This window comes from Populus euphratica, unplaced genomic scaffold (genome assembly GCF_000495115.2).
Source record: "Populus euphratica unplaced genomic scaffold, PopEup_1.0 scaffold400.1, whole genome shotgun sequence".
Classification (NCBI taxonomy): domain Eukaryota; kingdom Viridiplantae; phylum Streptophyta; class Magnoliopsida; order Malpighiales; family Salicaceae; genus Populus; species Populus euphratica.
This window is the reverse complement of record NW_011500288.1, coordinates 41,943-69,595: the sequence shown is the minus strand read 5'-3', so window position 1 is coordinate 69,595 and position 27,653 is coordinate 41,943. Positions and strand designations below refer to the sequence as shown.

General features: G+C 28.0%; 1 protein-coding gene across 1 annotated transcript; it reads right to left on the bottom strand.

Moving 5' to 3' along the window:
* Positions 1–3,213: 3,213 nt before the first annotated feature.
* LOC105113234 (probable WRKY transcription factor 20) lies at positions 3,214–9,074 on the bottom strand. The gene is made up of 6 exons (XM_011009323.1): positions 8,721–9,074; positions 7,194–7,352; positions 6,091–6,634; positions 5,851–5,983; positions 5,614–5,772; positions 3,214–4,050 (listed from the first exon to the last, which is right to left on the bottom strand). Exons 1-6 carry the CDS (start codon positions 8,916–8,918, stop codon positions 3,570–3,572), a joined length of 1,674 nt encoding a protein of 557 aa, XP_011007625.1. The 5' UTR covers positions 8,919–9,074; the 3' UTR covers positions 3,214–3,569.
* Positions 9,075–27,653: the final 18,579 nt, after the last annotated feature.

Genomic DNA, 27,653 nt, shown 5'->3' with positions numbered 1-27,653 from the left:
TAATGATATTGTGAAAAGCAATGAGAACCTAACGACTTCCAAAATAAAAAATAAAAAAATTCCATCGATTTTTTGCTTTGAAAAAATCAGGTTATTATATACATTTTCTTTTGACAGATTTTTGCTTTGCCAAACATGACCTTAAGCCTTAAAAGGCTTAGCCCAATCATATGGATTGGGTTTCCTAACCTGGCCCAAAACTTGAAGGTTCGGTCCAATCACATGGACTGTGCTTTTCAGCTTAGCCCAAGCCCATAAACAAAACCCAAAATCAAAACAAAAGTTTTAAAGATCAAAACAATGATTTTTGGTTGAACATCTAGGAACATGAAGAATATAGCTAAGAACCCAAAAAAAAAATTGAAGATAAAGAACAAAATGCATTAAATCAAAGGCATAAAAGGAGAGAACGTGTTAAATTATAGTAAAATGATGTATTAAATGGGAAATACTATATCAAATATCTCTTAAATCAAGTCAAGTAATTTAAATCTAAATCCAAGTATTCATAAGGGTTAAAAGATTGATTAATCCAAATCAGGCCTAAAGAACTAATTATAAACAAAGAACATTCATTTATAGGTTTAAACTTCTATCAAAGCATAAAAAACAGGCCAAATACATCTGTTTGCAAGGAGATTGAAATTACAGCTTATGAACACTAACCTAGAAACCTAGAAAAACCTGGAAACAACTTTAAACCCAGCAACTTTAGCTTAAACATGCTTTTAATAAATTGTTTGAATCATCAAAAACCCAAGAAAAAAAAAGTACAATGCAACAATTAAACCAAATTAACCATAAAACTTCAAAAATATATTTCTTCAATTTTAAGCACTATTACACTGATTCTAACACTTGGTTTCAACCAACATTATTATGAACATAGCTTGATTAAACCTAATATCTCACCAAAAACAACATATGATCACAATTTTAGTAAATCACTTATCATCAACACATGAAATCAAAATAGATACAGTGACTACACTACATATCAAAATATACATCCCAAAACATGCATATTACTTCAAGACATAATTAGACATAAAAAAACACATACATTGTTCATTAAACTAACAACTAATCACAATAGATGAACAATAAACATTAAAGCACAAACTTAAAAGGTATTAAGAAGGGTTGTGCTGATTATGCTACACTATAAAGCAAGTAGTATACTTTAGTCACAATGTTGCTTTTTTTTTTCTTGATAGTCTTTCTCTTTTTTTTTTCTATTTCCTACTTACTTTAAACCCTTTATTCTTCTATTCATTTTCCTTTATTCTTCTCTCTTTTTTCTTATTTTTGCTTACTATTTTTATCTTTTTTTCCTAGAATTTCTTTCTCAATATTCCTCTTTCTATTTTCCTCTCTTTAGAAAGACAATCTCTTTTATAGGTTGTAATAAAACCAGGAAGTTACAAAATCATTCATCATTTTCTTAGTGGGTTTCCAAATATATATGATTATGAAAGATTTCCCCCCTTTTTCTCTTCTATAACCTTCCCTGAAAGTTGTGGTATCTGGTTTTCTGTTTTTCTTTTACTATGAACCTTATCAAGTGAAAACAACCTTAAAGTTTGTTTTTTTATAGGTAACTTTCTTTTTTTAATCAAGGTTGAATGGATAGGGTGGTACTTTGATGAATTAATCATAGAATTCGAGATGCAAATACGCCATTAAGGACCTAAAAGATGAAGAGGTAATGCAGATGTATAACTAGGAGTAAACCACACTTGATTTGAAGGTTCAGAACTCCATATTCATTGATCAAAAGATTGGCTCTTAATCAACTTAAATTTTTCAAAGCAAGGGAGGCTAACTAGGGATAAGATATTGATGAGTTCTTCGAGACAAATAGTGTATAAGCATTTGATGCGGATGACTGATCTTTATAGAGAAAGTGTTTCCCAATCGTTTAGCACCAACTAAAGCCTCTAAGGTAGTTGAAGACACGCCGCATTCATTCACTTGAAAGTGGTTTGATGATTAGCCTTCTCAACTAAAAAAAATAACAATATGTCATCCCTTCCCTTTATTAAAACACAAATAATATGACGCTTCATCTAAATCCTAAAAATTAAGGCTTTAATTAGGGTTTTGAGAATTTTCATTTTAGTCTTTGTATTTTAAATTTTGATATGTGTACTTTTAATTAGCTGAAAACTTTTTAATTCATGCAATTACATCCTTGGGAATGTTGATTGTAATCCTCTTATTCACACAAATTATATAAATGGGTCCTTGGTTTTTAAATTGTGCAATTTGATCCATAATTAACTATTAAATTTTTAATTTGTCACAATTTGATCGCTAATTTAGTCAATTTTGATCCTTATATATATATATGTGTGTGTGTGTGTGTGTGTGTGTGTGTTTTGCATCTTAATTCTCGGTTTTGAATTTCTTTATATAAACCTCTAATTGATCTTTAAACTTTCTTTTCCTTACAATTAACCTTCTAAATTGACTAATTAACTTATTAAAATTCAAAACTGGTCCCCAAAACTTCCAATTAATTATTTTGCAAGTTTGTCCTAATCAAATTGGTGCCAAATACTCATTGTTTCCTTAAATTAGGCCCTAGCCCTCCATTGATGTAATTGAGTTTTTTTTTTGTCTATATACACCTTTTTTTTATGTTTTTGGTGTTTTTTTTATATTTTAAAATAAAAAAATATTTTTTATATAAAAGAATTTTAGAGGACCTAGAATTGGGTTGACACTTTATGTTATAAGTTTATTTTAATTGTCTTATGTATTCACTTATTTAATAAGACTCCTTATCATTATATCTATATAATACATGGAGGAAGACATATTTCATACATTACATTCTCTCTAATACACTGTTAAACATGCATTAACATCTGCACTATCAAATTTCCCTGGATTACCTATTAGGTGGAACCATTCCAGTAGCGTTTGCAACAGGCTTATTCATAGAGGTCTGCTTACCAGATTGTTTTATGCTACAGGGGCAAGGCACCAAAAGACAAGCCGCTCTTAGATAAACTCCGGCGAGGGAATGATCTAGGTCATTTTGTCCTGTCCCCGGAGAAAAAGAAGAGAGGAATTATTGTTGTCTGTGGTTGGAAAAAATTCCAAAGCAATGCATTTATCAGATTGGCTTCATAGGTGAGAATCGTCTCTGGGCGGGCATTCATTCAATTGATAATACGATTCAAAATCACAAAACTTGCACGGGCCTGGGAAAAAAGTCCCGAAAATAAAAACTAGAATTGCAGGAATTTTGAATTATACATGCACTAGTAGAAAATCACGATGTAGTGCTAACAAGCCAGTGTTTACAATGCTGCTACATTCAGTGGTATTGCTTTCACATTTATACAAAACTTTGTGGTTAGCAAAGTTGATGAAATGGAAGCTGGAGAAAGAAGAGCTTGCAAAGGGGACGTTACGAACACCAAAGATGATGAGCTCTATGACCATAAGCAAAGATATATATAGAGCAATACATATTCTTAAAATTCAGATTCTAACCTTTTGCCATTTACCAGCTGTAAGGCAAGGATGCGGGAAACAAATTTAAAACTCGGACAAGCTTATGGACCCGTTAATAATCTTCCCATGTTCTGCGGATATGGATAAGGTGGAATTTCAATGCTACGGCTTTCACCTGGAATTTGCCTAGATCCATACTGATTCATGCCACCATTTAAAACACCATAGTAAGCCGTAATTGGGGTTGCATGAACTACTCTGAAACTAGAACCACTTGCTTGGTTTTCGTGTTTGATAAGTTCAGCATGCAAAGCTTGTTGCTGATCGCTGGACTGGTTTTCAGTTGTAGAACTGATCCCGACCCCAAGATCAAGGCTAATTGTCTCATTTTCATCTGGTCTAATCCTTGAGGGTCCATTCACAGCTGATGGTCCCGCCATGTCATGACTGTTTGTCCTAGCTGTAGGTACATCATGATTGTGTTTCCCCTCATATGTGGTTATAACTGCTTTTGGATCATGTGACGCCCTCTCCACATGCTTTCTAACAGGGCATCCAGCATTTGTGCATTTGTAGTAACTCCTGAAGAATCAGTAAGCATAAATATCTCATAAGAAACAACAGTGAAATAAGTAGAAAATATTTTTAGAATAAAGATTGACAATTTAGCTAGAAGACAGGGCAAGCTCATGCATAGAAGTTATAAAACGTAGTTATATGTGCAAAGCAATAAATAAATAAATTTAAAAATACCAGCTATGGTTCTGTGTGAGCACAACTCTGAGCATTACAATTGTTCTACATTGACATGGTAAACTATTGATATTTTTGGTTATTATTACATTAATCTCTAGGTCTCCACTATCAACTTCCAAGTTTATCCAGGGCATATTAATTAACATAAACAAACAACCTGTGCTGTCATTCAGGGTTTTGATTTTAGGCATTATTGATTGAAAAAAAAAATTGAATTTTCTTCAACATTGTCTCTCTTGTTGATGGTTCTACATCACTTTCGGAACAAGGACAGATAATATTTTGATCAAAAGGGGATGCTGGCATGGAATAAGAAGTGCAAAATAAATATTTAATCCTTATGCTGACAAATTTTTCAAGAATGGGAGTGGATCCATCCTTGTTTTTAAGGACCAGCCATTAAATAGTCTTAGTTAATAAGAGCTTTGATTCCAGCCCAATCAGATTTTAAGAGAGCAATTAAGCATTTCACCAGTAGGTTTTAGCTTCATAGCACATATTTTCACCACATCATGTCTTATACTTCCGCTCTATTGAGAAGGGGAATTCCTTTTTCTTTCAAGATATATTCAGGTTATTAAAACATCTTCACAACCTTATTCTGCATTTGGCTGAATGTACACAATTGCTAGACAAGGATGCAATTGCAAAAACATCTAATTCAGGAAAAATTAAAACATTTAACAGGCTTAAGAAGATCTGCATTTCCCCAACCTTTTATTGAAGTTTCAAGAACAATACCTCAATAAGAAGTATCCCTCCATACTTATTTATAGATTGAAAACAAAATTAGCAAATAATTAGATATCCTTCAAGCTCTTCCTATGAATACAAGAAAGTTGCACAAGCAAATGAGATGACCAGATTATTTTGGTTGTCTCCTTATCTTTGTGCATCTTTTTTTCTAAAAATGGATGGATATTTCCTTCCCTTCTTGCATTCAGAATTTTCACTAAACCCAACATTTGTTAAATTTTCAACACCTTTATCTTGCCACAATAGCAATACTTACGAATAAGAATTATCTTCTTTTGTTGGAATATAACCCAACCCCAGTGTCCTTCGGCAAAGCACATATTGTGAGACTAGTTTCACATTAAAAGCTAAATTTAATGATATCAAATAACTCAAATTAGTTTTATGGATCATGGTTAATTTCATGTCAGACACCTAGCCAGAAAGATTGGGCATTAATCATATTCAAATGATTGTATCTGCTTATTCTGTCATTTTATCCAATATGCACATCATATGACTGCTAAAAATGCACTAATGCACAGGACTATCCAAGAAATTTACTAAACGACTCAAGAAAAGAGTCATACATGATATAAAGGACCATAACAGTAAAAAAGCAGCAACTACTTAACTCATCAACACAAAACATACCTTGGATTAGGATTTCCTCTCACCCCTTTCTGGCCATATTTGCGCCACCTGTACCCATCATCCAGTATATCAACCTCACTCAGAGTTTGCACGACAACACGTGGTTCCCGGATAGGTTTGACCACTGGAGTAACGTCAAAACCTCCAGCATCCAACCTCCTGCTCAATGTAATTAGACCATCGCTTGGTTAGTATGTGTCTATTACGAACAACTTTAAGGGTGTTCTGAACTGATACCTTCTTTTTGAGAAGGGATCATCATCATCTTCGGCACCTTCTCCAGTATCATCATTAGCTCCAGTAGACAGTTCAAGGGCACCATTTGGCTCGATAGCATGAGGCACCTGTCCATAAGCACCAGGTGACTTGTCTGCAATGAAAGTGAAAGAAAGAGAAGGGGAAGGAGTGAAGGAACATTAATTAATACATTAGGGAAGTAAACAGCAAACTGAATTCCCTAAGAAGTTTCATCCATACCATCTTGGTTAGGCAGAGATGAAGACTTGTCAAATCTATCTTCCTGCATGGACAAAACAGAACCAGAGGCATATCGGCGGCTGGGTTGTGGTTTAGGATGATCATGTGTTCCCTTGTAGATAATCTCTGTTATTTGTCCATCATGGGAGCGCTCAAATAACTTTTTCACTTCACAGTTAGGATGTGTACATTTGTAATAGCTTCGAGGGAACTCACTTCCCTTAACATGTTTCTGTCCATATTTTCTCCAGTTATATCCATCATCAGATGACATTGAAGGCGCACTTCCTGCTCTATGATCAGACTGTGATGCCTGAAGCCCACTGCTAGAGAGCCCCGTTTGGTTTAGTTCATCTGAATCAACTTCAGCAGGTGCACTAGTAACTGAAGTAACCATGTTAAGGGATGCTGACAGACTCAATTCATTTGTGGATACTGCCATCTCACCTTTTACCAAAGGTGGTGAGGCAAATGATTGTGAATGGCACTGGCTTTGGACTTGAGCACATTGTGTGCTCCTCTGATGGTTTATATCTGCAGAAACCTAAAAATAATTGACGTGTTAGGCAAACAATTCCCCTCTAAACCAGCAAGGCCACTTGCTGATGTCATGAATTGAAATGAGATATCAACATAAATAATTCTGAAAGGGGGGAAAAAGGATGGTCAGGTATAAAAAGATGCCTCGTTATTTAACTCTTAATTACACCTTTATGCAATTATTATTCTGAATGAGAATGAATAAAACCAATGGCTCATTGGCAGAGAATGTTTCGGTTAATATATTGCAATTGTTGAGAAATCTCAAAGTGGTTAATATAGGTCAAGTTGAGTTGGAGAAGCTATATATTTAGTCACTACCAGCATACAGGATATAGAAAAGTAGGAGAAGATACTGAGTAATGCAAGGAATTATAGGAGCTGTTAGTTAAACATGAATGAGGTCTGAAAGTACCATATAATTATTGAAATAATTCAAGACTGGTTGCCTATCATGCAATTTAAGTCAAAAAAAGGAAATAGAAAAATAAATTACAAGAGCTCCAAATACTTAGAAGTCACCATGCAGTTTAAGGCAATCTGAAATCTCATTAAGAACTCACCATGTTTGACCTAGCATATGGTCTAAACTCAAAGCAATCGGATTTTCTTTCTCCACACGCTGTGGATGAAACAGTTGTAGCAGAATATGGAGTGGAGCTAAGAGAGCCAAGAGCTGTTCGAGGCTTAGTAAACGTACCAGTAGTGGGGGATGGCTCTGCCTATGAAGCCAAGAAGATATTGAATCAGTCTTAAAGATACTTCTAGCATGAAGTACAAGCAGATCAACTAAACAAAAATAAAAAAGAATAGAAAATCAAGATACATGGAAGCTGCATAATCCCTGAACATCCTAAGGCCCTCATCAAAAGCTCAACTGATAACTATGTTTTTTTTATGCCACTGTCTCCACTCTCCATACTTTTAACTGGTGCCAAATCCGTGAAGCTCTAAGATATACTTTCTTATCAGCATCAAGACATACAAAGATCAGCGCGTATAAACACTTGATGAGAGCTAACTGATTCTCACCAGGTGACAGAAGCATAAGGAAATTCAGAAAATATAAAAGGAGAAAAAAAATTTGAACCCACTAAAGGTGAAGAGAAGCTAAATTGAAACTTCAATTTCAAAATATTTCCATATAGCCCAATATTTTCAATCTAGAAATTAACACACTCAACTGAACAAAGCCTCAAACCCAATTTCTCATGCTTGAGCACCAATATAATACTTATCACATTCAAGCTTCAGTTATATAGATGGTCATGATGGGCAACCAATATATTCTCTCTACAGATAATCGAGTTTATTCTCGTTCCTTTGATTCACATATCCTTGTAGCTTCTCCTTCCACTTTGTAGTCATATCGCATTTTAATATCAATCTCGTCATCAACGCATCTATTCCATATTCTTCACACAAACAAATGGAATAACACAATAAAAGCATAGACAATAAACAAACAGCACCACAAAGACTCATTATGTGAAAATCCAAAACAGGCATTTACAAAAAGAAAAGAAAACAGAACATAAAAAGGGAAAGCTCATACTGATAATACTAAAAAAGTCATATTCTCCTCCACACTAGACATGGTACCAAATTCAGAGTTATTATATCATCAAGCATCAGAATCTAACTTCAGGTTCCAACATAAGCACTCCCAAATTACATGAATAAAAAATCTAAACAAGAAATGAAACGAAACGAAACAAAACAAATATAATAACTGGCATTTCAAATTTCAAGCTGTTTTTTTGTTTTTTAATAAAAGTAAGAGCATCTTGTCTTTTAAAGTCAATTCTCCACTTCTTGAACTCAACGACACGAAGCTACAAACAACACCGTTCTTTTGATAGCTGTTAAATAGTAGAAATGACAATTTTATTTCATTTATAAATAACAACAACAACAACAACAAAAACAACTTTGAATCTTACATTAAAGAAAAATTATTAACTCCTCTACTTATCTCAGCTCCCAAACAGATCTTATTTCCTCTACTTTCTATCAATTTCTCAGCAATCAAACAGAAAAACCAAGAACTACGATCCAAACTACAATTAAGTGAAGTAGAAACGACTAACCTTAACATTAGAGAGAAGAACTGGAGACTCAAGAAACGAGGTCGGACTGAGTCCAGGAGGGATCGTGATGCAAGCCGACCTCGAGATCGGAAGCTTGGCCGGTGACATCAGCTTGTACCTAGCACCGCCGCCGCCGGACTCCGGCCTCGTTGGATCGCCGCAGTCGGAAACCTCAGAGCGAGAGGTATTGCTGTCCATTGTGAGTGAGTGAGTGAGTGGGTGGGTGAGTGTGGCCGTCCGGGTGAAGGTCAAAAGAGGTCTAAAAAGGAAAGGATGAAGGGGTAATACGGTAATTTAGGAAGAGCGCGTTGTGTGTTTTTCGGTCATAAGAAAAATTTGCAGCTGTGACTTGTGACCGTAAGAACAAACGACAAGGAGTGTAAATGAAGTGTGTTTGTGACGGAAGGTTTTGAGAGATAGAGATGCAAAGAGAGAGGTTGACTTGTTACATTGGATCTGGAGGGAGGGCTTTCATCTGATTGGCTTGTCATTTACTAAATCTAACCCTAAAGTGTACCTTTTGTGTGGATAGTGTTTACAAGTTACCTAACTTGTGATACATTGTGTCGATCAAAAGTTAATTTGTAATATAAAAAAGAGATATATAGGCGAGGCTAATTATTATTTTTACATTAAGGACGTTGGTTTTGAATGAAATATTTTATAGAAAAATAATTATCAATTTTTTTCATGTTTATTTTAAAAAAATATTAAATAAAAAATGATTTTTTTTGTAAAATATTTTATGAAAAAATCAGTCAATAAAAAATATTTTACAGTCAATTTTTAAATATAATTTATTTACTATAAAATATTTTAATTTTATGAAATTTCATAAAATATTTTATAAATAATAATTCATTTACAATATCATCTAATTATTTCAACCATGATAATCATCTTACCACCATCTTTTTTTTTTTATCAATACAATCAATTTATCACCTCATTCTTAACCGATATTATTTCACCATTATCTTTTTAATTTTCATCGCTATCACAACAACTTCATTATCGTCTTTTCTATCATCGTTATTATTATTGTTGTTTTCATCATTATCATAACCATCTCACTATCATTACTATCTCACCATCTCTATTATCAATAAAAAATATTTTACATGTAAAATATTTTACACGAGAAAAAAATATTTTACATGAAAATATTTTTATTTTTAAAATTTTTAAAGTGTGAAACAAAAATTTAATGTTTTTATTTAATAAAATAAATTAATAATTATATATTGATTAATATATTTGATCTTTGTATCGTTTGGAAGTGCTTAATTTTTCTTATTTAATTAAATAGCTATATATGTTTTTAACTGAAATAATAACTTATACTCTACTAAAAACAATTTCAACCATTTGAAATGAGAAGAAAAAATATATTTCTCCAATTTAAATTCAATTTTCTTATTAATATATCCTTTGTTGTTCTAATGAAAACATTTTATAAAATTGCAAAGATTATTTTCTAAGCAAAAATCCATCAAGGTCTTAAAAGAAAAATAAAAACATATTAAAAAATATCTTTGTATTTTATATGTGATTGAAGATTAAAAAAAAGTAGTGATAAATGTGATAAAATTATATCAAAAATAAATTAAAAAATTAAATCATAATTTTTATTTTAGTTAATTATTCACGCAATTTTTTGTTTCATATTATATACATAATAATTGAAAATATCATTAATATTTTCATTAAAACCTATAATATTATTTGAGAACTATGAAAAAAGTGAATAACAATTGAAATATATTGTTAATTTTTTATAGTGTATTTAAATGTAAATAATAAATACATATGGGTCGAAGCTTAGCAGTTAGCCCAACAAATAAAAAGTCATACACGCATTGCTTGTGATGTCAGACCCACATGTACGACCTTCACTTTTTCTTTAAAGGTTGAGTGACATGTCCATCCACCTAGAAAAAACATGGTAGACAACAAATCTTCTCTAATTCTCTAGTTTATCTCCAGCCAACTTCATTAGCCAAAAAGTTTAGTCTTTAATTTTTTGGATTTCCAAAAAAACTAATTTTCAATTATTTTTTTGGTTAAAAACACCTAAAGAGCCTTAAGAAAACCATCTGTAGTCTTAAATTAGAACAAGATTGATTAAAAAATAAAAAAATCAACTCAAATTCAAAAGACTTCCTAAGCCCTAGTTTACTTTTTTAAGCAAGATAAAAGTTTAAACATATCTTAATGGAACTCTTCTCAGTGAATAGAACTCAATGAAACTAAGACCATTATTTTCTCATCAAAATGTGTTGAATCGATGACGTTTTCTTTTCTTTTTCATTTTCCAATGAGTTGTTGTCTCCTTTCTTAAACTCAAGGACTGAAAAATAAATAAAATCAACCTTTAGATCAAAATTAAAATTACAAAAACTAAAGAGACTGTAAAGGAAGGAAAATGAAATTAGGTGGACCAAAAAGAACTTTTTCAAATAAATTTGAGATTAGCCATGTGGTTTCCTTTTGTTTTACATTTTGGTCCTTTTCTGTTGAGTTTTGTTTTTATTTAACAAATTACAAGAAATTGTGTATTAAATTGATCATAAAAGCCTACAATGAAAAAACATTTGTGAACAAAAAGAAAAAAGAAAAATATAGGTATTATGGATTGTTATAGTAAAAGACCTAGGAATTTTATTAGATTTTATAATTTATTCATGATGGCTTCATAAATCCTATCTTATCTGGACTTGTTATGTCCAGGTTTTTAAAAAAGTTTGTAACTGTTTGATTTGGAGGTGGTTATTGTTTTGTTATAACTTGAGTTTCAAGCATTAAAAAAATTCTTCCAACTCTTTAAAGCAGGGAAGAAATTTATATTAGTAACATATCATTATAAAGTGGCACCTTCGATGGGATCTAATGATGTATTTCAAGAAAAAAACCCCAAAAATAATTAAACAATATGGAAAGTGCACCACACTTAATAGCATTATAGAGAGACCATTCTTTCATACAATTTATGAAGGTTAGGTTGTTATTAACACCCAAACTTATACAGAAAATAATAAAATATCTCATTCTATCATTCCTATTTCTTTTAGTTTGTTTGTTTCAGTTTGAGGTCTTTACATTCACCTTAGTCCTCACAAGCCTACTTTATTTGTTGATCATGACATATTTCCAAACACTATGTTACCTCGTGCACTTTTTCTTTCCCTAAAATGCTCATCTTTTATATCTACCTCCTTACTAAAATATATTATTGATATGCTATCAATAAGTGTCTTCACCACCACTAACACATGCTTAATTATATTTATAAACTCAACCAATTAATCACAAATTGTTTGGCCAAGCATTGGATAATGCAAAACCTTAGGATAATAATAAGATTGATTAAGTAAAGTTGGTTTAATATTCATATGGATTAATGTGAACAATAAATCAATGACATAAAAAATCATATCCAGATTGGATGGACGTTGTTTACCCTATTCTAAGAGGTGTAAAAGTTAGTGCTTGTAAATAATTATTAGAAAAAATATGGTGAGTGCATGAAAGAGTATGTATCTAAGTTCCTATATCAATATAAAGATATCGTTCAAGAACCTTATCTCTATCTTAAACTTTTAAGTTATCATTGACTAAAATGATTTTTCATTGGTATATATCCCTATCACCAAATTTCATTTACTCTTGTCCTAGGATGAAAAATAAATTTCATGAATATTTTTATCATATAGTCAAAAGTAACTACTATTGAGTTGGATAATATTTTCCAACAACCTTGAGAGACTATCTATGTATATTCCTAAAGATTTAGAAACAAAATCATAAAGTGCTCAACCTGCCTACATTAAACAAATTATATCTAAATGGTTCTTAAAGAAATGAATTGGCTAATCCAAAAAAATTTATTGGTAAAAGATATACATGCTTTTACTAATAAAACATTTTAGCATGATCAAACTTTGAATGTTTTTGCAATAAAAAAACCCCTTAAAGGAACATATAATGCCAACACTTCTTTCAATTATCTCTCTAATCATGTAGTATAAGTTGGGATGAATTATTCTAATAAAAAAATATGATAAGAATATTTGCATAATAGAACTTAAAGATGAGTAACCATTTAAATACCTAACATTGAAAAGAACAAAGGCCAAAGCTAGAAAGAAATTTTTGGCTCACAAATATTTTTTGATATTGCATAAGTAGATGAAATATTTAACCAGGTCATGCATGATAGGCAAAGTAAGCTAATTGGTAATCATCTACTCCCAATATAAGAGTAGCTTAGTGTGAAAACATATTGAAAATGAAACAATTCATAGAAATACTCTACTAAAAATTATATGATTTTTAAAAATCAAATTCGAAAGGCGTTAAAGCCTGATAGGTTGAAGTCTATAGAAAAAAAAGACACAATTCGATAAGGATATTTTCCTAAATACAACCATGAATGTATTTTCAATAAATCTAAAAGGCTGTTAGGATCAAGATTTATTTGTTTTAGTCAAAATTGAATCTATTCTAATATGTTTGCGCCTTCTTTCTTTGAACTAATAATGTTTTTTTTTTTGTCAAAATTGAATCTATTCTAATATGTTTGCGCCTTCTTTCTTTGAACTAATAATGTTTTTTGTTTTTTTGCATCTAGATGGTAGCATGAAGTACTTAAAGAAAATAACAAACCATTTTTAGTCACTTTTTTTATGGTTAATGCATGGATATATGATGAAGATACTAGTCCCATTAAGTGTTGGGTTTCCCAAAACTATTACCCGTAGTGGGAATATTAATTTAAATTTTTTTGGGGGTCTCAAGGATTTCATTAGATAATTTAATGTCATTCAAGTTTTATGTAATGATTACTTGAAAATTAGATATTTGTTTCAAGGTTTCGTCAACTTTTTCAAGGTTGAGTTGTCACAAACCATAAATTATCCAAGTGTTTAGCCTCTAAAAGTAATTTATTTGAACCACATGTGAGAAGTCTTTTAAAACCTTTTTAGTACACTATCTAGTAACGTGTCACAATCCCCCCAAGTTATATGTGGTTTGTCTTAATATTTCAATAACAAATTTATTAGAGTAATTATTATCCTTTCATAAAAAATATTTCAATTTAGATATTATATCATATAATCTTGGAGTAATTATTATCCTTTCATAAAAAATATTTCAATTTAGATATTATATCATATAATATGTATGCTATGTCAAGTCATGTTTGTTCTTAGTACCGTAGTTATTTATTCTATGAATAAGATTCATAACTTTTTTTAAATTTCATTATACCTTATGTAAATAATCAATATTATTTGAAATTAAATGAAATATTTTCTCTAATTTATATAAGGTAACAAATCCTTTTTTGATCTCTTAAATACCTTAATATAATTTAAATTAGATGAAATAATTCATAGAAATACTCTACTAATAATTATGTGATTTTCAGAAACCAAATCCAAAAGGTGTTAAAGCCTGCTAGGTTGAAGTCCATAGAAGAAAAAAAATGCAATTCAATGAGGATCTTTTTCTAAATATAAACATGAATGTATTTTCAATAAATCTAAATGGGCTGTTAGGATCGAGATTTATTTTTCTTGGTCAAAATTGAATCTATTCTAATATGTTTGGGCCTTCTTTTCTTGAACCAATAATGTTTTTTGGCATATAGATGGTAGCATGAAGTACCTAAAGAAAATAACAAACCATTTTTAGTCACTTTTTCTATGGTTAGTACATGGATATATGATGAAGATACTAGTATTATTAAGTGTTGGGTTTCCCAAAACTATTACCCGTAGTGGAAATATTAATTTAAATTTTTTTGGGGGTCTCAAGGATTTTATTAGACAATTTAAGGTCATTTAAGTTTTATGCAATGATTACTTAAAAATTAGATCTTTGTTTCAAGGTTTGGTCAACTTTTTCAAGGTTGAGTTGTCGTATACCATAAATTGTCCAAATGTCTAGCCTTTAAAAGTAATCCATCTAAACCACAAGTGAGAAGTCTTTTAAAACCCTTTTAGTACAATGTCTAGTAATGTGTCACGATCCCCCCAAGTCATACGTGGTTTGACTTAATCTTTCAATAACAAATTTCTTGGAGTAATTATTATCCTTTCATAAAAAATATTTCGATTTAGATATTATATCATATAATATGTATACTCTGTCAAGTCATATTTGTTCTTAATACCGTAATCATTCATTCTATGAATAAGATTTGTAACTTTTTTAAAATTTCATTATACCCTGTATAAAAACTTCATAATCAATATTATTTGAAATTAGATGAAACATTTTCTCTAATTTATCTAGGGTAATAAACCCTTTTTTGATCTCTTAAATACCTTTATATAGTTCATATTATATCCAATATCTTTCTATGTGTTACCTTTTATTAAGATAATATGTAGTAAGGATCAAAACATAATATTCTCTATATAAGATAATTTAGTGATCTCAAGTTTAATGATCATTTACACAATTATCATGTGAGCCTTTTCATATACACAAATGATCTCTCCATATGAAATCTTTATATGGGTTAGTTTAGTATACATATTATTAACAAGCACCTACATATTAGTTCTAAGTATTTCTTATACTTTATTTTATGAAAACAATTACTTTCTTTTATAAATAAAAGAATATAATATGTATCAATCTCAACAACTTTAATTAATATCTAGTCTTAATAGAGAATTAACTATGAATATTTAGAAATAATTATTTGATGCAATAGAAATCTCATAATTACAATCACTTTATGATATCTTTTACAAAGTATTTTTTACCAAAGACTTTACTCTTTACTTAGTAATCAAATATAAATTAATATTAAAAATACAAAAGTCTATATTTTTATATGAACAAAATCAGTGTCACATGTAATTAATGATTGACTATAGGGTATATACACTAACATTAAGTTTAATGGATTAGACAATTTAGGATAACCTACTAACTTTATTGTTTTAAGAAGTATCCATAAAATGTATGAGCTAGTGCATCACTTTAGTAAACTAAAAACTCTAACTTTAGAGAAACTAGGTCACAATGACTCTTAATATAATTAATTGATAATTCAAAATTGTAAAAATACCTATCAATCATAACTAAGGCTTTGAACTTTTATTTCTAGAAAAAAAAATACCAAGTAAAATTTCTATATAAAAAAAAAACATGCCCCGAACACCACAACCATTTCATATTTTACCTTCAATATCACAATTTCAGAACAAACAATCAACAACAACTAACATTTATAGGTTATTTGCTTAAGTGTGATTATAGCAAAAATATTATTAATCTCTTACTCAAATACATGCATTGTTTTGTATAGGACTAAATTGAAATGTTTAGTATTGTGAAAGAATTTGTCAAATATTTTTTTTTTCTTCTATTAAGCACAAGTTTAAAGTGTTCAAACAACCAATGCTAGGATAGCTCCTAATGTTGTTAGTAAAGTAAAAGAGGAAATCAAGAAACTTATTAAAGCATGTTTTATACAAATAGCATGGTATGTAGAATAATTCTTTAACATTTTTTTCTTTTTATTAAAAAGAATGGCAAGCTTAAAGTTTGTATTGAACTTCCAATATTAATATAACCACACTAAAATATGAATGTTAGGTTTCCAAAAATACATAAATATCGTGAAAAAATAATTAATTTTTTTAAATCCTGAGGGTCTTGTTAGATAATCTAGGATTTAGAGTTTGTGCAAAAATTACCTGAAGAACAAATATTCTTTCATAGGTTAGATCAACTCTTTAAATATGAATTATCATAAACTACAAGTCAATCAATTTTTCAATCTCTAACAATAATTCATTCAACCCACCTTTTCAAAAATCTCTTAAAATATTTTTTAGGAGAAACAGATTGTTAAGCTTTGAGTGCTAACTCTTTCTTTTCTTTATTATACTTATCTATATAGGTGTATCTAATGTGTAGGGTATGTATAGTTTATTTAAAAAAAAAATAGAAGGCATAACATTTTATTTATAGGAAAAAAGCAAAATAACTCTATTAATAGCAAAATATCACTTTGCCTCATGAAATATATCACATATATTATTCAGGATAATTTTAAAAATTTATATGATCAAGTCCTTACTTCATTTTTTTAGATCTAGAATTGTAATTTCTAATATTAATTACATTTTAATCTTCAATTTCTAAAATTTGTTTACAATTAATTCCTACTTGATTAATCATCCTAGTTTAATTTCTTATTAATAGTTCTTAATGCTTATTACCCGTTAAGTTTTTAATATGCTAGCTCAAATATAAATTATAATCCTAAAAAAATAAAATAAAATAAAAAATATAATTTATTATTAATTGAATAAATGATTGACTTATACTTGAAAATTAAGTGCACCGTTTAACAATATATCATGAACCTCAAAATATTAAAAAATCATAAGTGGTATGAATTAATTTCAATGACAAGCTTCTTGCTATAATTATTATTCATTAATCAAGAATGTTATGATTTAAACATTGGTGTATGAATTGTGTTTGTTTTCTCAAATCATGTTTATTCTAAACATCATAAACATTAATTATTGTGATAAGGTTTGATACTATTTTTAAATCTTATTCCACCTTGTAAAACAATATCACTATCAATATTATTCAAACATAGGTGGACCATTTTTTTTTATTCATTTAGAGTGATGAATCATTTCTTAATCATTCAAATATCTTAATATAGTTCATATTATACTTAATATCTTCTCATTTGTTACCCCCTAATTAAGATAATATATGGATGAGATAAAAGAATAGCATTCTATATATCAGATTTCTTAGTGATCTCATATTTAAAGATCATTTAAAAAGTTATCACTTCATCTTTTTTATAGATATAGGTTATCTCTGCATATAGAATCCTTATGCGAGCCAGTTCAGTACATATATCATTAAATAAACACCTACATATTAGTTCAATATGAATTAACATGATATCTCATGCTCATGTCAGATATGCTAGTTGATTTTGCTATTAGTAACAAATTATTTAGTTTTATAGATAGTCATTTAGGGCACAATCAAATTTTTATTATAAAAGAGGATTCAAATTTTCATTATAAAAGAGGATTTTTCTAGTTGTTATGAAAAAAAAAGAAGTTGAATTCAAATAGCTTATAAAGTAATAGTTTTTCTCTCTATTTTCAAATCAAATAGGCAAGAAGGCAAAAAAACCCAAGACATTAATCATTCACGTTGTCAAATTGATGACTTAGTTTGAAAATTTTATTTTCTTTTATGTAAAATTATAAATTTCCTTCTATTTTTTCTTAGGAGATTCTAAAGCAACATGTGGATATTTTTTACATCCAAAATAAAAATTTCAAGTTATGGACATGTATGCAAGAGTTATTTAATAAAGGATTAACAATTGGACTCATTGATATTTTAAGAAGCTTTTCTATCGATTATAACAATTTACATCTCATTAATTTGGACATAGGAGATTTTATTACCGAGATTATTCTAAAAGACTTCATGAATTTTTTAGCTTAAATTTTTCCTATGTAATCCATCTAAACGATCCAATAGTCTTATTATTTGAGATTCTTGTTTCCTGCTTTGATTTGAACATTAACTTTTATCCTATTTAGTATTTTTTTTCCTAGTTAATAATTGATTCCTAAATTGGTTTCTTTTTCTTATTTCTTAAAATATTATGATTACATAAATTTGTTCAATTAAAATTTTCTTGTTGAAACTTGACAATCAAATTCAATATAGAAATTAAATCATTGCATGAGATTGTTTTAAGGTCTTAGACTAGTATATAATAATCCACTCTCATTCTAACTTCCTAACCAATATTTATATACACAATTTTTCAATACAATGCCCTTTCAAGTTTGGTTCTATTAGCTTTAAGCTTTATGTTTCTTCATAATTTACTTTTGTTACTTTATTTACAAGCTTTCTTTATTATTGTAATTTTATTTTTCCTTAGCTTTATTTTTTATTCTTAGCTATTATTATATGACACTTGTTACAAACCTTGATGGTTTGTAAGGATTTTCTTGCTTGAAACCTTCTTTTTTGTTTGATATCTTTGATTCCAATTATTGTAGAATCTATATCTTCTTTGATTGTGAAGTAGTTGTCACCTCCTCACAAGTTTAATCCTAAGTATTATATCTAATAGCTTTAAAAAGAATTTATTGACAACAATAAAATATTTTGAAGCTAAAATTAAAACATAAATAATATCTTCAATTAAAAAATTAAAAGATTTTAATGCCACAAATGGATACCCAATTACAAAAAGAGAAAATGCATCCAAATAAAGTGAGAAAGGATTCAGACAAATAAGTTGTTTGGAACCTTGTGAATTAAATTCAATTCAAATGGTTAAATCAATTCTTATGTTAGAAACTCTTTTGAAGGTATTGATTTGAATCCCAAAAAATTCAAATCATAAAAAAATATGCAAAAACAAATTAAGAGGGAGTCTAATTTGCTACAATAATTCCAGATGAAGAATAATATTATAAAAATACATCTCTTTCTTTCCTCCAAAAAACCTATTTCATATCTCTTCCTTCACCCTTATTAGCCATTGATTTCTTTAACAAGAGCTTTGGTTTTCTAACCCAAGAAATTGCTTGAAGTGGGAAAGAGTATTGATAAGACTTTCAAAAACTTCCAAAAGGTTAGTGTTCCTTCTAGCTCTTTTGATATTCACAGTAAATGATAGAAAGTTTTGAAAGATATGATGGTTTTAGTTGTTATCTACATTACATGACATTTGGGTCATTGAAAAATTTTGCTTTAATGCTTAAATGTTTAAAGGAATGAAATAAGTCTATTTATATCTTCTTTAAAAATTTTATTTTATGTCATTTTAAATAAATATAAAGGTCATTGTAATAAAAAAAAAATAATTTGTGTAACAAAAATGATTATAAGTTAAAAGCAAAATAATCAAGATTATTAATTCAATATATTTTCACATATATTCCAAATAGTATAATTGAATTCAATTATATAATTTAATATTTTATTCTCAACATAAAAATTATAATAGGTTATCAATTGAATTCAAATATTTTTATAAATTAAATTCAATTCAATATGTGATTTGGTTTTAAAGAGGTTGAAAGAGAAACCATAATTTTTTTACTATCATTCTATAATTTAGGAGGAAAAAAACTCATTGCTATAAAATATGGATTAATCTTATTACAATAAGTTGATTTGATGAGCTCGTAATTTAAAATTTTATTCTAAACATAAAAGTTATAATAGGTTATTAATTAAATTCAAATATATTTATGAATTGAGCTAAATTCAATATATAATTTTGTTCCAAAAAGGTTAAAAGAGAAACCATAAAATATTTACAATCATTATATAATATAGGAGGAAAAAAAATCATTGTACTAAAATGTGGACTAATCTAATTACAATAAGTTGATTTAATGACATAGTAATTTAGATTTCTTTTTTGGATTCGAGAAAACCTCATTTCTCGAAAAGCATACTTTGTGGGTCCAGGAAAGCGAGTAAAACTCTGGTTGTCCTAGGTTCTTATAAGAGATGCACGCCCTAACTCAAACTCGAGATATACTGTGCAGATCTCAAGCCCTTTGCCATCACGTTATGCCGTTTGGGAACATAATTTAGATCACAAATTGAATTTGATAACTATATTAGAGATATGACATTATATTCTCTAGTTCATATAAGTTATTGTTGATCTTGTAGTGATTGTAAAATTATTATTGATATTGTACTCGTGAAAATGATTACCACACATAATTTGCATTCTTGTAAAATTATTTGAGTTAATTATTTTAATGTTATTTTGTTATTTCATATAATTCTTTTGCTCTATATTTTTTTAACCATTAGACCTCTCCAAATCTAATAAATACATCCATCATATTTGAATAATTGAGAATTTATTACAACCAAACAATATATTTAAATCTTGATTGTTAAGGAAAAAATACACTGTCTTTATCAATAACTTTTTTTAAAAGGAATCAAGGTTTCATTGTATAAACAAACTCAATTCATTATGGATTGAAATGGTAAAATGATTAATTTTTCATTCCAAGAGAAAATCATTGGACTAATTATTAAGAGTAATACAATATTAAGATCTATTGGTCATTATCAAATTAGTTGGGAATAACTATGTGTTTACACATTTTTAAATCACAATAAAATGAATAAATTACCCCTAAAAGAAAAAATTATTTAACTTGTGTATATAGGTTTTTTTGTAATTTCAATTTTTAAAGCACAATACAATAACTAAATTACTCTTAGAAGCAAATATTCTTCAAGTGATGTCCATGGGCTTTCTTATATTTTTACTTTGATAAATTTTGATATTTTAATAAATATAAAATATAATTTAAAGATAAAATTGGAAAGCATGTTTTAACGAGTGAGCGACACCCATACTCTTTAGACAACACATAAGGTGTCTCCTAATGGCTAAACACTACATTCTACAATGACATTGGAATTGTTTCGGTGGCCCTTCCATTATGTGTGTGGCTTACTAAAATATGATTTGGCATAAATGGTCATTTCTTTTCTTTTTTTTCTCTATCCTCCTTAAATTTCACAAATCACCATCGAGATCTTCAACCCTTCAATTTATTTTTTCTTCAGATTTGGTCCATATTATTTTAATTACTATAAAATTAGAAATTATTTTTAATCTCATCCTCCTTTAATTTTTTTCAATCAAATTATAAAATTAGATTTGATGCATGTTTTTTTTATTACTATTTATTTTATTTGAGATAATTCTTAAATTTAAATTTTTTGTACAATTCATCTTTTATTTTTTTTCCTATTAGATTTGATCCTCATTCTTTTAATGACTATTTTTTTAGTTTGGTGGATTTTTTAATTGATATTTTTTTTATTTTATCATTTAATATTAAATTGGTTGGAAATTGAGCTTTTTAATTCAGCTTAGGTCTAAGTTTTAATGAGATGCGAGTTTGAGAAATTAACCCAAGTTTAGATGATTTGCTTAAGTTTGCTTCTTCTTTTTTATTTTTTTATTTTTAAGCTTATGTTTTTTCAATTTCATCCCTCAATATTTATTTAATTGGAGATTGGACTCTATTATTTTTTTGTTTGCTTTCTATAGGATTTTTCACTCATTTTTAAAATGACCTAGGTTATCTTGAATTATGTTTTTTTTTAAATTTAATATTTTTTAAATAATGTTTTTAATTAAATTAAATGATTATATATAAAAATAAGATGTTTATTTTATGATATTTTATTTAGTTTGCTTTCTAGATCGTTACTCTAACGTCGTGTTCAACTTCTTTTATTGTTGTTGTGTAGCTTTTCATAATTACATTATTATCATCACGTTGAGTTTTTTTTGGTGGTGGGGTGGTTTCCATGATGAAGTGACAATGAGTTTACAACGAGCTTCTTTCTCTTCTTCTCTTGAGTATGATATTAGTAGCTAATTTTTATAATTATTTTTTTTTATTTTATTTATTAATATTAGTAGCTAATTTTTATAATTATTTTATTTATCGCCAATGCTTTTTCTATCATTTTATTAAATTAATTGAGATTATTGAACTCAATCAAGTGAATTACTTGAGTCTTAGATTCTTTAAAAAAAAAAATGTTGGTGTCTCCTAAAAATGTTGGTGTCTCCTAAATTATTTTAATACTTTTTCAAGTAAAAAAATATTTTAAAACACAATATTTATCATATTTTCAAACACGTTTTAAGCATAAACATAACGATGCAGTCTCACATATAATTGGTAATAAGCAATGATGAATTATGGTTTTAACATGTTCAAGTGGGAGTTGTGACTCTTTTGAATCAAGAGCCAGAAAAATATATCCGTAAGGAGATTTTTACCACTTGAATGTGAAAGGGATGAGCTTACAAATTAATGCAACAACTTACTAATTAGGTGTGTGAAATGATAGAGTTGTGTCATGCACTACTTGAAAACATGCTAATCAAATGATTGATTTGGTTTATTAAATGAACTTGTTCATTGAATCTGGATGAGTATCGAATTGACCTGCTATCAAACATCAAAACGTCGTTTTACATGTTATTTGTTTTTTAATTAATTAGATTTGTGATCCATGAAAGGGAGTCAAGAACCTGGAGATACCACACGGGGAGTTTAATACAAGAGTTTGTCAAACATCAATCTGAATCACTGCAGCAGTAGCAGTAAGAGGTGGATTGAACGATTAAGAGTTTCCACCCTTTACTCGAGGATTGACATTGCACCTTGGACGACAGCACCAGGCTCCCATAAAGCAGGAGGTGAACAGCTCAAATCACAGATCCTGTGCCCTTCAATCTGGAAATTGAAACTACAACTTCACTTCGGCCAATCCCAAGGCTTGATGTTCAAACACAAATGTCTGCAAAATCCTATTTGACTACACGTTCGTTGGCTTTAACCCATGCAGGCTACAGCCATGCTATACCTGGCTGGCAAAGTGAAGTGATCCTTTTCAACAAAACTGCCGCCTTCTGTTGCTCTTAAGAATTGAAAAGATTGTATTAATGGACCTGGGCTCGGTGGTAATGAGGTCTTGGTGTTTACCAAGACGTTACGTGCTGCAATACCAAGAAAACTTCTCGTTTGTAATGATGAAAATGGAAATTCTATTCCATAGTATATCACCAAAATGGAATGTTTAAGCTTTTTGGATTAAAAAAAAAGTTATGGTTAATAACTAAATGATTGATTTGATTATGATTATAGTTATGGTAATGATTTTCATAATTATCAAACCAAAAGCCAAACTATTATCGAATAGAAATGAATAATATATATGTGTGTGTATAGACACACGTATGTATGTATGTATAAGTATTGAAATATTATAATTATGCCATTGATTATAAATAATTAGTGATTCATTTCCTGCTTTATTGATGTTTATTTCTAAACTTTTGTCATGGTTTTGAGACCTTTCTCATGATTATTTTTATATGGTTATTATATAAACAAGCATTTTATGAAGTTTAATATATTTCTACCTGCAAAATCTATTTTATCATTGTATTTTTTATTAAAATTTTATGAAGTTTAATATATTTCTACCTGAAAAATCTATTTTATCATTGTTATAATTGTATTTTTTATTAATGTTAATGTTAACATGTAATTCTTTAATTATGTTAAATTTATTTGATGCTTAGATTTATTTAAAAAAAATATAAATAGTTAATAGTTAACCAAATGTATAACTAATAACCAATATTTATGGTGATGGTTATGCGAAATCCTGATAATTATGAATAGTTATCAGTTTTTAGATTAGTCATGGTTATATCTAAAACCATAACTATTATTAAAAATTATCATAATTAATAGTTAACCAAATATATAACTAATAACCATCTCATCATAATTTATTTTTAATCATTTTTATGAGATTTTTCTCATTTTAACTATTTTTGGATGCTTTTATGATTTTTAATATTTTTTTGAACCTCAGTATAAAACAAAAGAAAGAATAAAAAAATTAAGTGAATTAAAAAATATAGTTTGTAGAGTAACAAATCAAAGGAAAAGAAAAATACAAAAATCTAAATATGTAAATTGGATATCCCTTTCTCATTTTATTTTTCTTTATCCAAACTTTCCCAAATAATTTAATCATACTTGAGGTTAATCCAATCTCTTGAACCAAACATAAAAAATTGTTTCTAGATAGCCTTGAACCTAGTCCAAAATCCACCCACATGCATACTTCACGTATGGATGAGCAAAGATATTTTACTTAAAAACCCCTATATAGGATAAAGAAGAACCTTGATGTAAATCCACATAAGTGCTAATTAATTTTTAAAATATTTTTATGGTCATTGCTACATGAGTTTTTTAATTAATGGCTAGATTGTTCTACTTGTTTTCAAGTATAATTCTAAATTGTTTATATGATTATTGTAGACATAATCCTGTTTATTTTTAGAAGAATTTTGAAATGATTTTTTTAATTTGTTATTAAATTGTTCCTATTTGTTTTCAAAGAAGAGTTCTAATCCTTTTGCTTTCAAGTAGATTTTTTTTTTTAATTTGTTGCTTAAATGTTTATACTTGTTTTTAAGTAGAGTTCTAAACTGTTTTTAAGTCATTAACGACAAAACAGAAAAGGAAAGGAAAAATTATAATTTTATCTCTAGCTAAATTTAATTAAAATTTAGGTTTCTGAGGGGTTGAGTTATGATTTTACCTCTATACTATATATTTTGTACAAAAAAATGAAAATTCTAAATTAAATTATTTATAGAATTAATTTTTTTCAATCTATAAGGAATGAATTAAATAGTTTGACCATTTTTTTTTTGTAATATCCCAATTGAATTTGAATTGAAATAAAATGTTTGCATAAATGATACTTAGAAAAATAGTTTTCTAAATAAAGAGACTTTTCAAGGCTATGAATTTTATTTACTTCATCTTAAAACAATTTAAGATATTAATAAGAATTCTAATATAATTAATTTTCTTGTTATATCAAAAAAAAATATTTTTCAAATAAAAATGAATTAAATAGAATTTATTAATTTTATAAACTATCAAATTAATCTAAAAGTAAGAAATGTTATTTTAAAATTGCATATAAAGCTAATAATTAAAACTAAAGTGTTTATATATATATATATATATATATATATATATATTATAAAATCAATGTGATTGTTTTTTTAATGGTCAAATTATTTTAATATTAACTAGGGATTGTGTTTGTGTTCCTTGCTTTTTCTATAGTTTTCTTCTTAGATGTAAAATTGTTTTATTATCTAAATTATACTGAATGTAACTTGAAGTTTCTTGATTAATTATGTAAATATTATGTAATTTAAAAAGAAAGCAATTCATATAAGAAATTTATTCTATAATTCAATATAAAAAAACAACATAAAATTATACAACCGTCGCTCTTATAAAAACTTATGAAGACATGCAATAAATAATTAGATTTTGACCACCTTATTTCCTTTAATGGATCGTGGGCATTAATTTAAATATGTCTATAATTATTCAATAAAAATAAAATGTATATTTATATATAATTGTTATGTATAATATAATAATGATGCCAAAGTGTGAGACCTAATTAATAAGACAAATTCTTTGCCAATATATATTAAGAACATACTAAGAACATGAGTTGTTGCCTTTCAATTTTATAAGCATAAAATAAGAGTTTCATTTATGATTAATTTGTTAAGTTACACAAGATCAACTTAAATGAAAAATGTTTAATGTTATAGAAATTAGATTCTACTTAACTAAACTTATATTATTTGAATGAGAGATTTATGATCATATGATATTAGATGCAATAATTAAGTAAAACATATATGATATGTTTAGATAAAGAGTTATTATTTAATTGATCTAGGATTTATATAGGGATGTAATTGATCAGTTATGTTATCTACCTAATTAATCTAGGAGTCATTCAAGATCATATAAATTAAATGGGATCCTAGTCTATTAGAAAATCTAAACAAGTTTTTCTAAATTAAAAGGAAAGTCTATTAATTTGAATAAAAATAATAAGAGACTAAATTATGATTAAAAATCTTATCTAAATTTTACTATAAATATATATATATATATATATATATATATATAAAGCTAATAATTGTTATCTTTATATGAATAAAAAAATCTTATCTAAATTTTACTATAAATAAATATATATAAAGCTAATAATTGTTAATAAATCAATATGAGAATCAATACATTCCTATTTTAGAATACTTAATGTTAACAAATTGACCGAATTAAACATTTTTGTCTAGAATCATAAAATTAGAATTATTCTCAATCAAGAAAAAAAGTTATATGTTCTTGAAAATCTAATTTGTCTTATCCCTGGTGAGGATGTTAATGATAATTTTGGGATTGGATATCAATTTTATATTAATGATGATAAGTATGATATATATGTTATATTAGTTAACATGTCACCAAGCTTCAAATATCGCATCATAATATAGATGTCTATCTTATAATTATACATCTCAAAGAAATGTTTGATATGGCTAGTAAGTTTAAAAGTATAAGACCTCTAGAAAGTGTTTTTTGTTACAAGATGATATAAGGTTCTTCTATGAATATCCATGATCTGAAAATGATTAGCTGTATTATAAAATGAGGCTTATATGGCTTTGTCATGGGTCATGAGTTAAATGTTGACTTGGTCTTATAGTTATTGCCTCCTATTTTAAATCAACTATCTTTGTTCTTTTAGGAATTGGTTGTAACCTATCAATACACTTTGGATATGGATGGTGTATGTATGCCTAGATATTTGTTTAATTTCTACCTTTATTTCTTTTAAATGTTAGGTTAGTTCATCTTTGTTTATCCTTTTTTTTTATTGATTGACAATTAAGGCTAGTTGGGTAAGAGGATTAGGATTTTCTTTTAAAAAATAACCTATAGGGTATTAAACCACCCTATAACAGATTGTTAGGATTTGTAATGAGGATATTGGGTTGTATAGTTGTTTGTATCTTTATAGGACAACTTATGCATCAAATATGATAATACCTAGGTTTAGATATTGTTATTGTAACACTTGATACGATACCATGTAAGACCCTACATGGATCATTGTGGTTCCAAAACCCCATTCTAGAGTAGTTACCACTACAAAATTTACTATGACTTGTTTTTCATGTGTATAAGCTCATAAAGTTCTAAATTTACTTTGGTATAATTCACTCAGGATTTGATTCAATTGATCAAATACAACTTGTATTATTTTATTCATTATCATAATATTATTATGATAGTCAATGCTTATTATGTTCTTTATCTCCATTTAAATAGCTCGTATATGAATATTAGAGAGATTTAATAGTTGATACAAGGATAATCTTTTATAATTAACCATAACTGACTGATTGACTATTTAGTG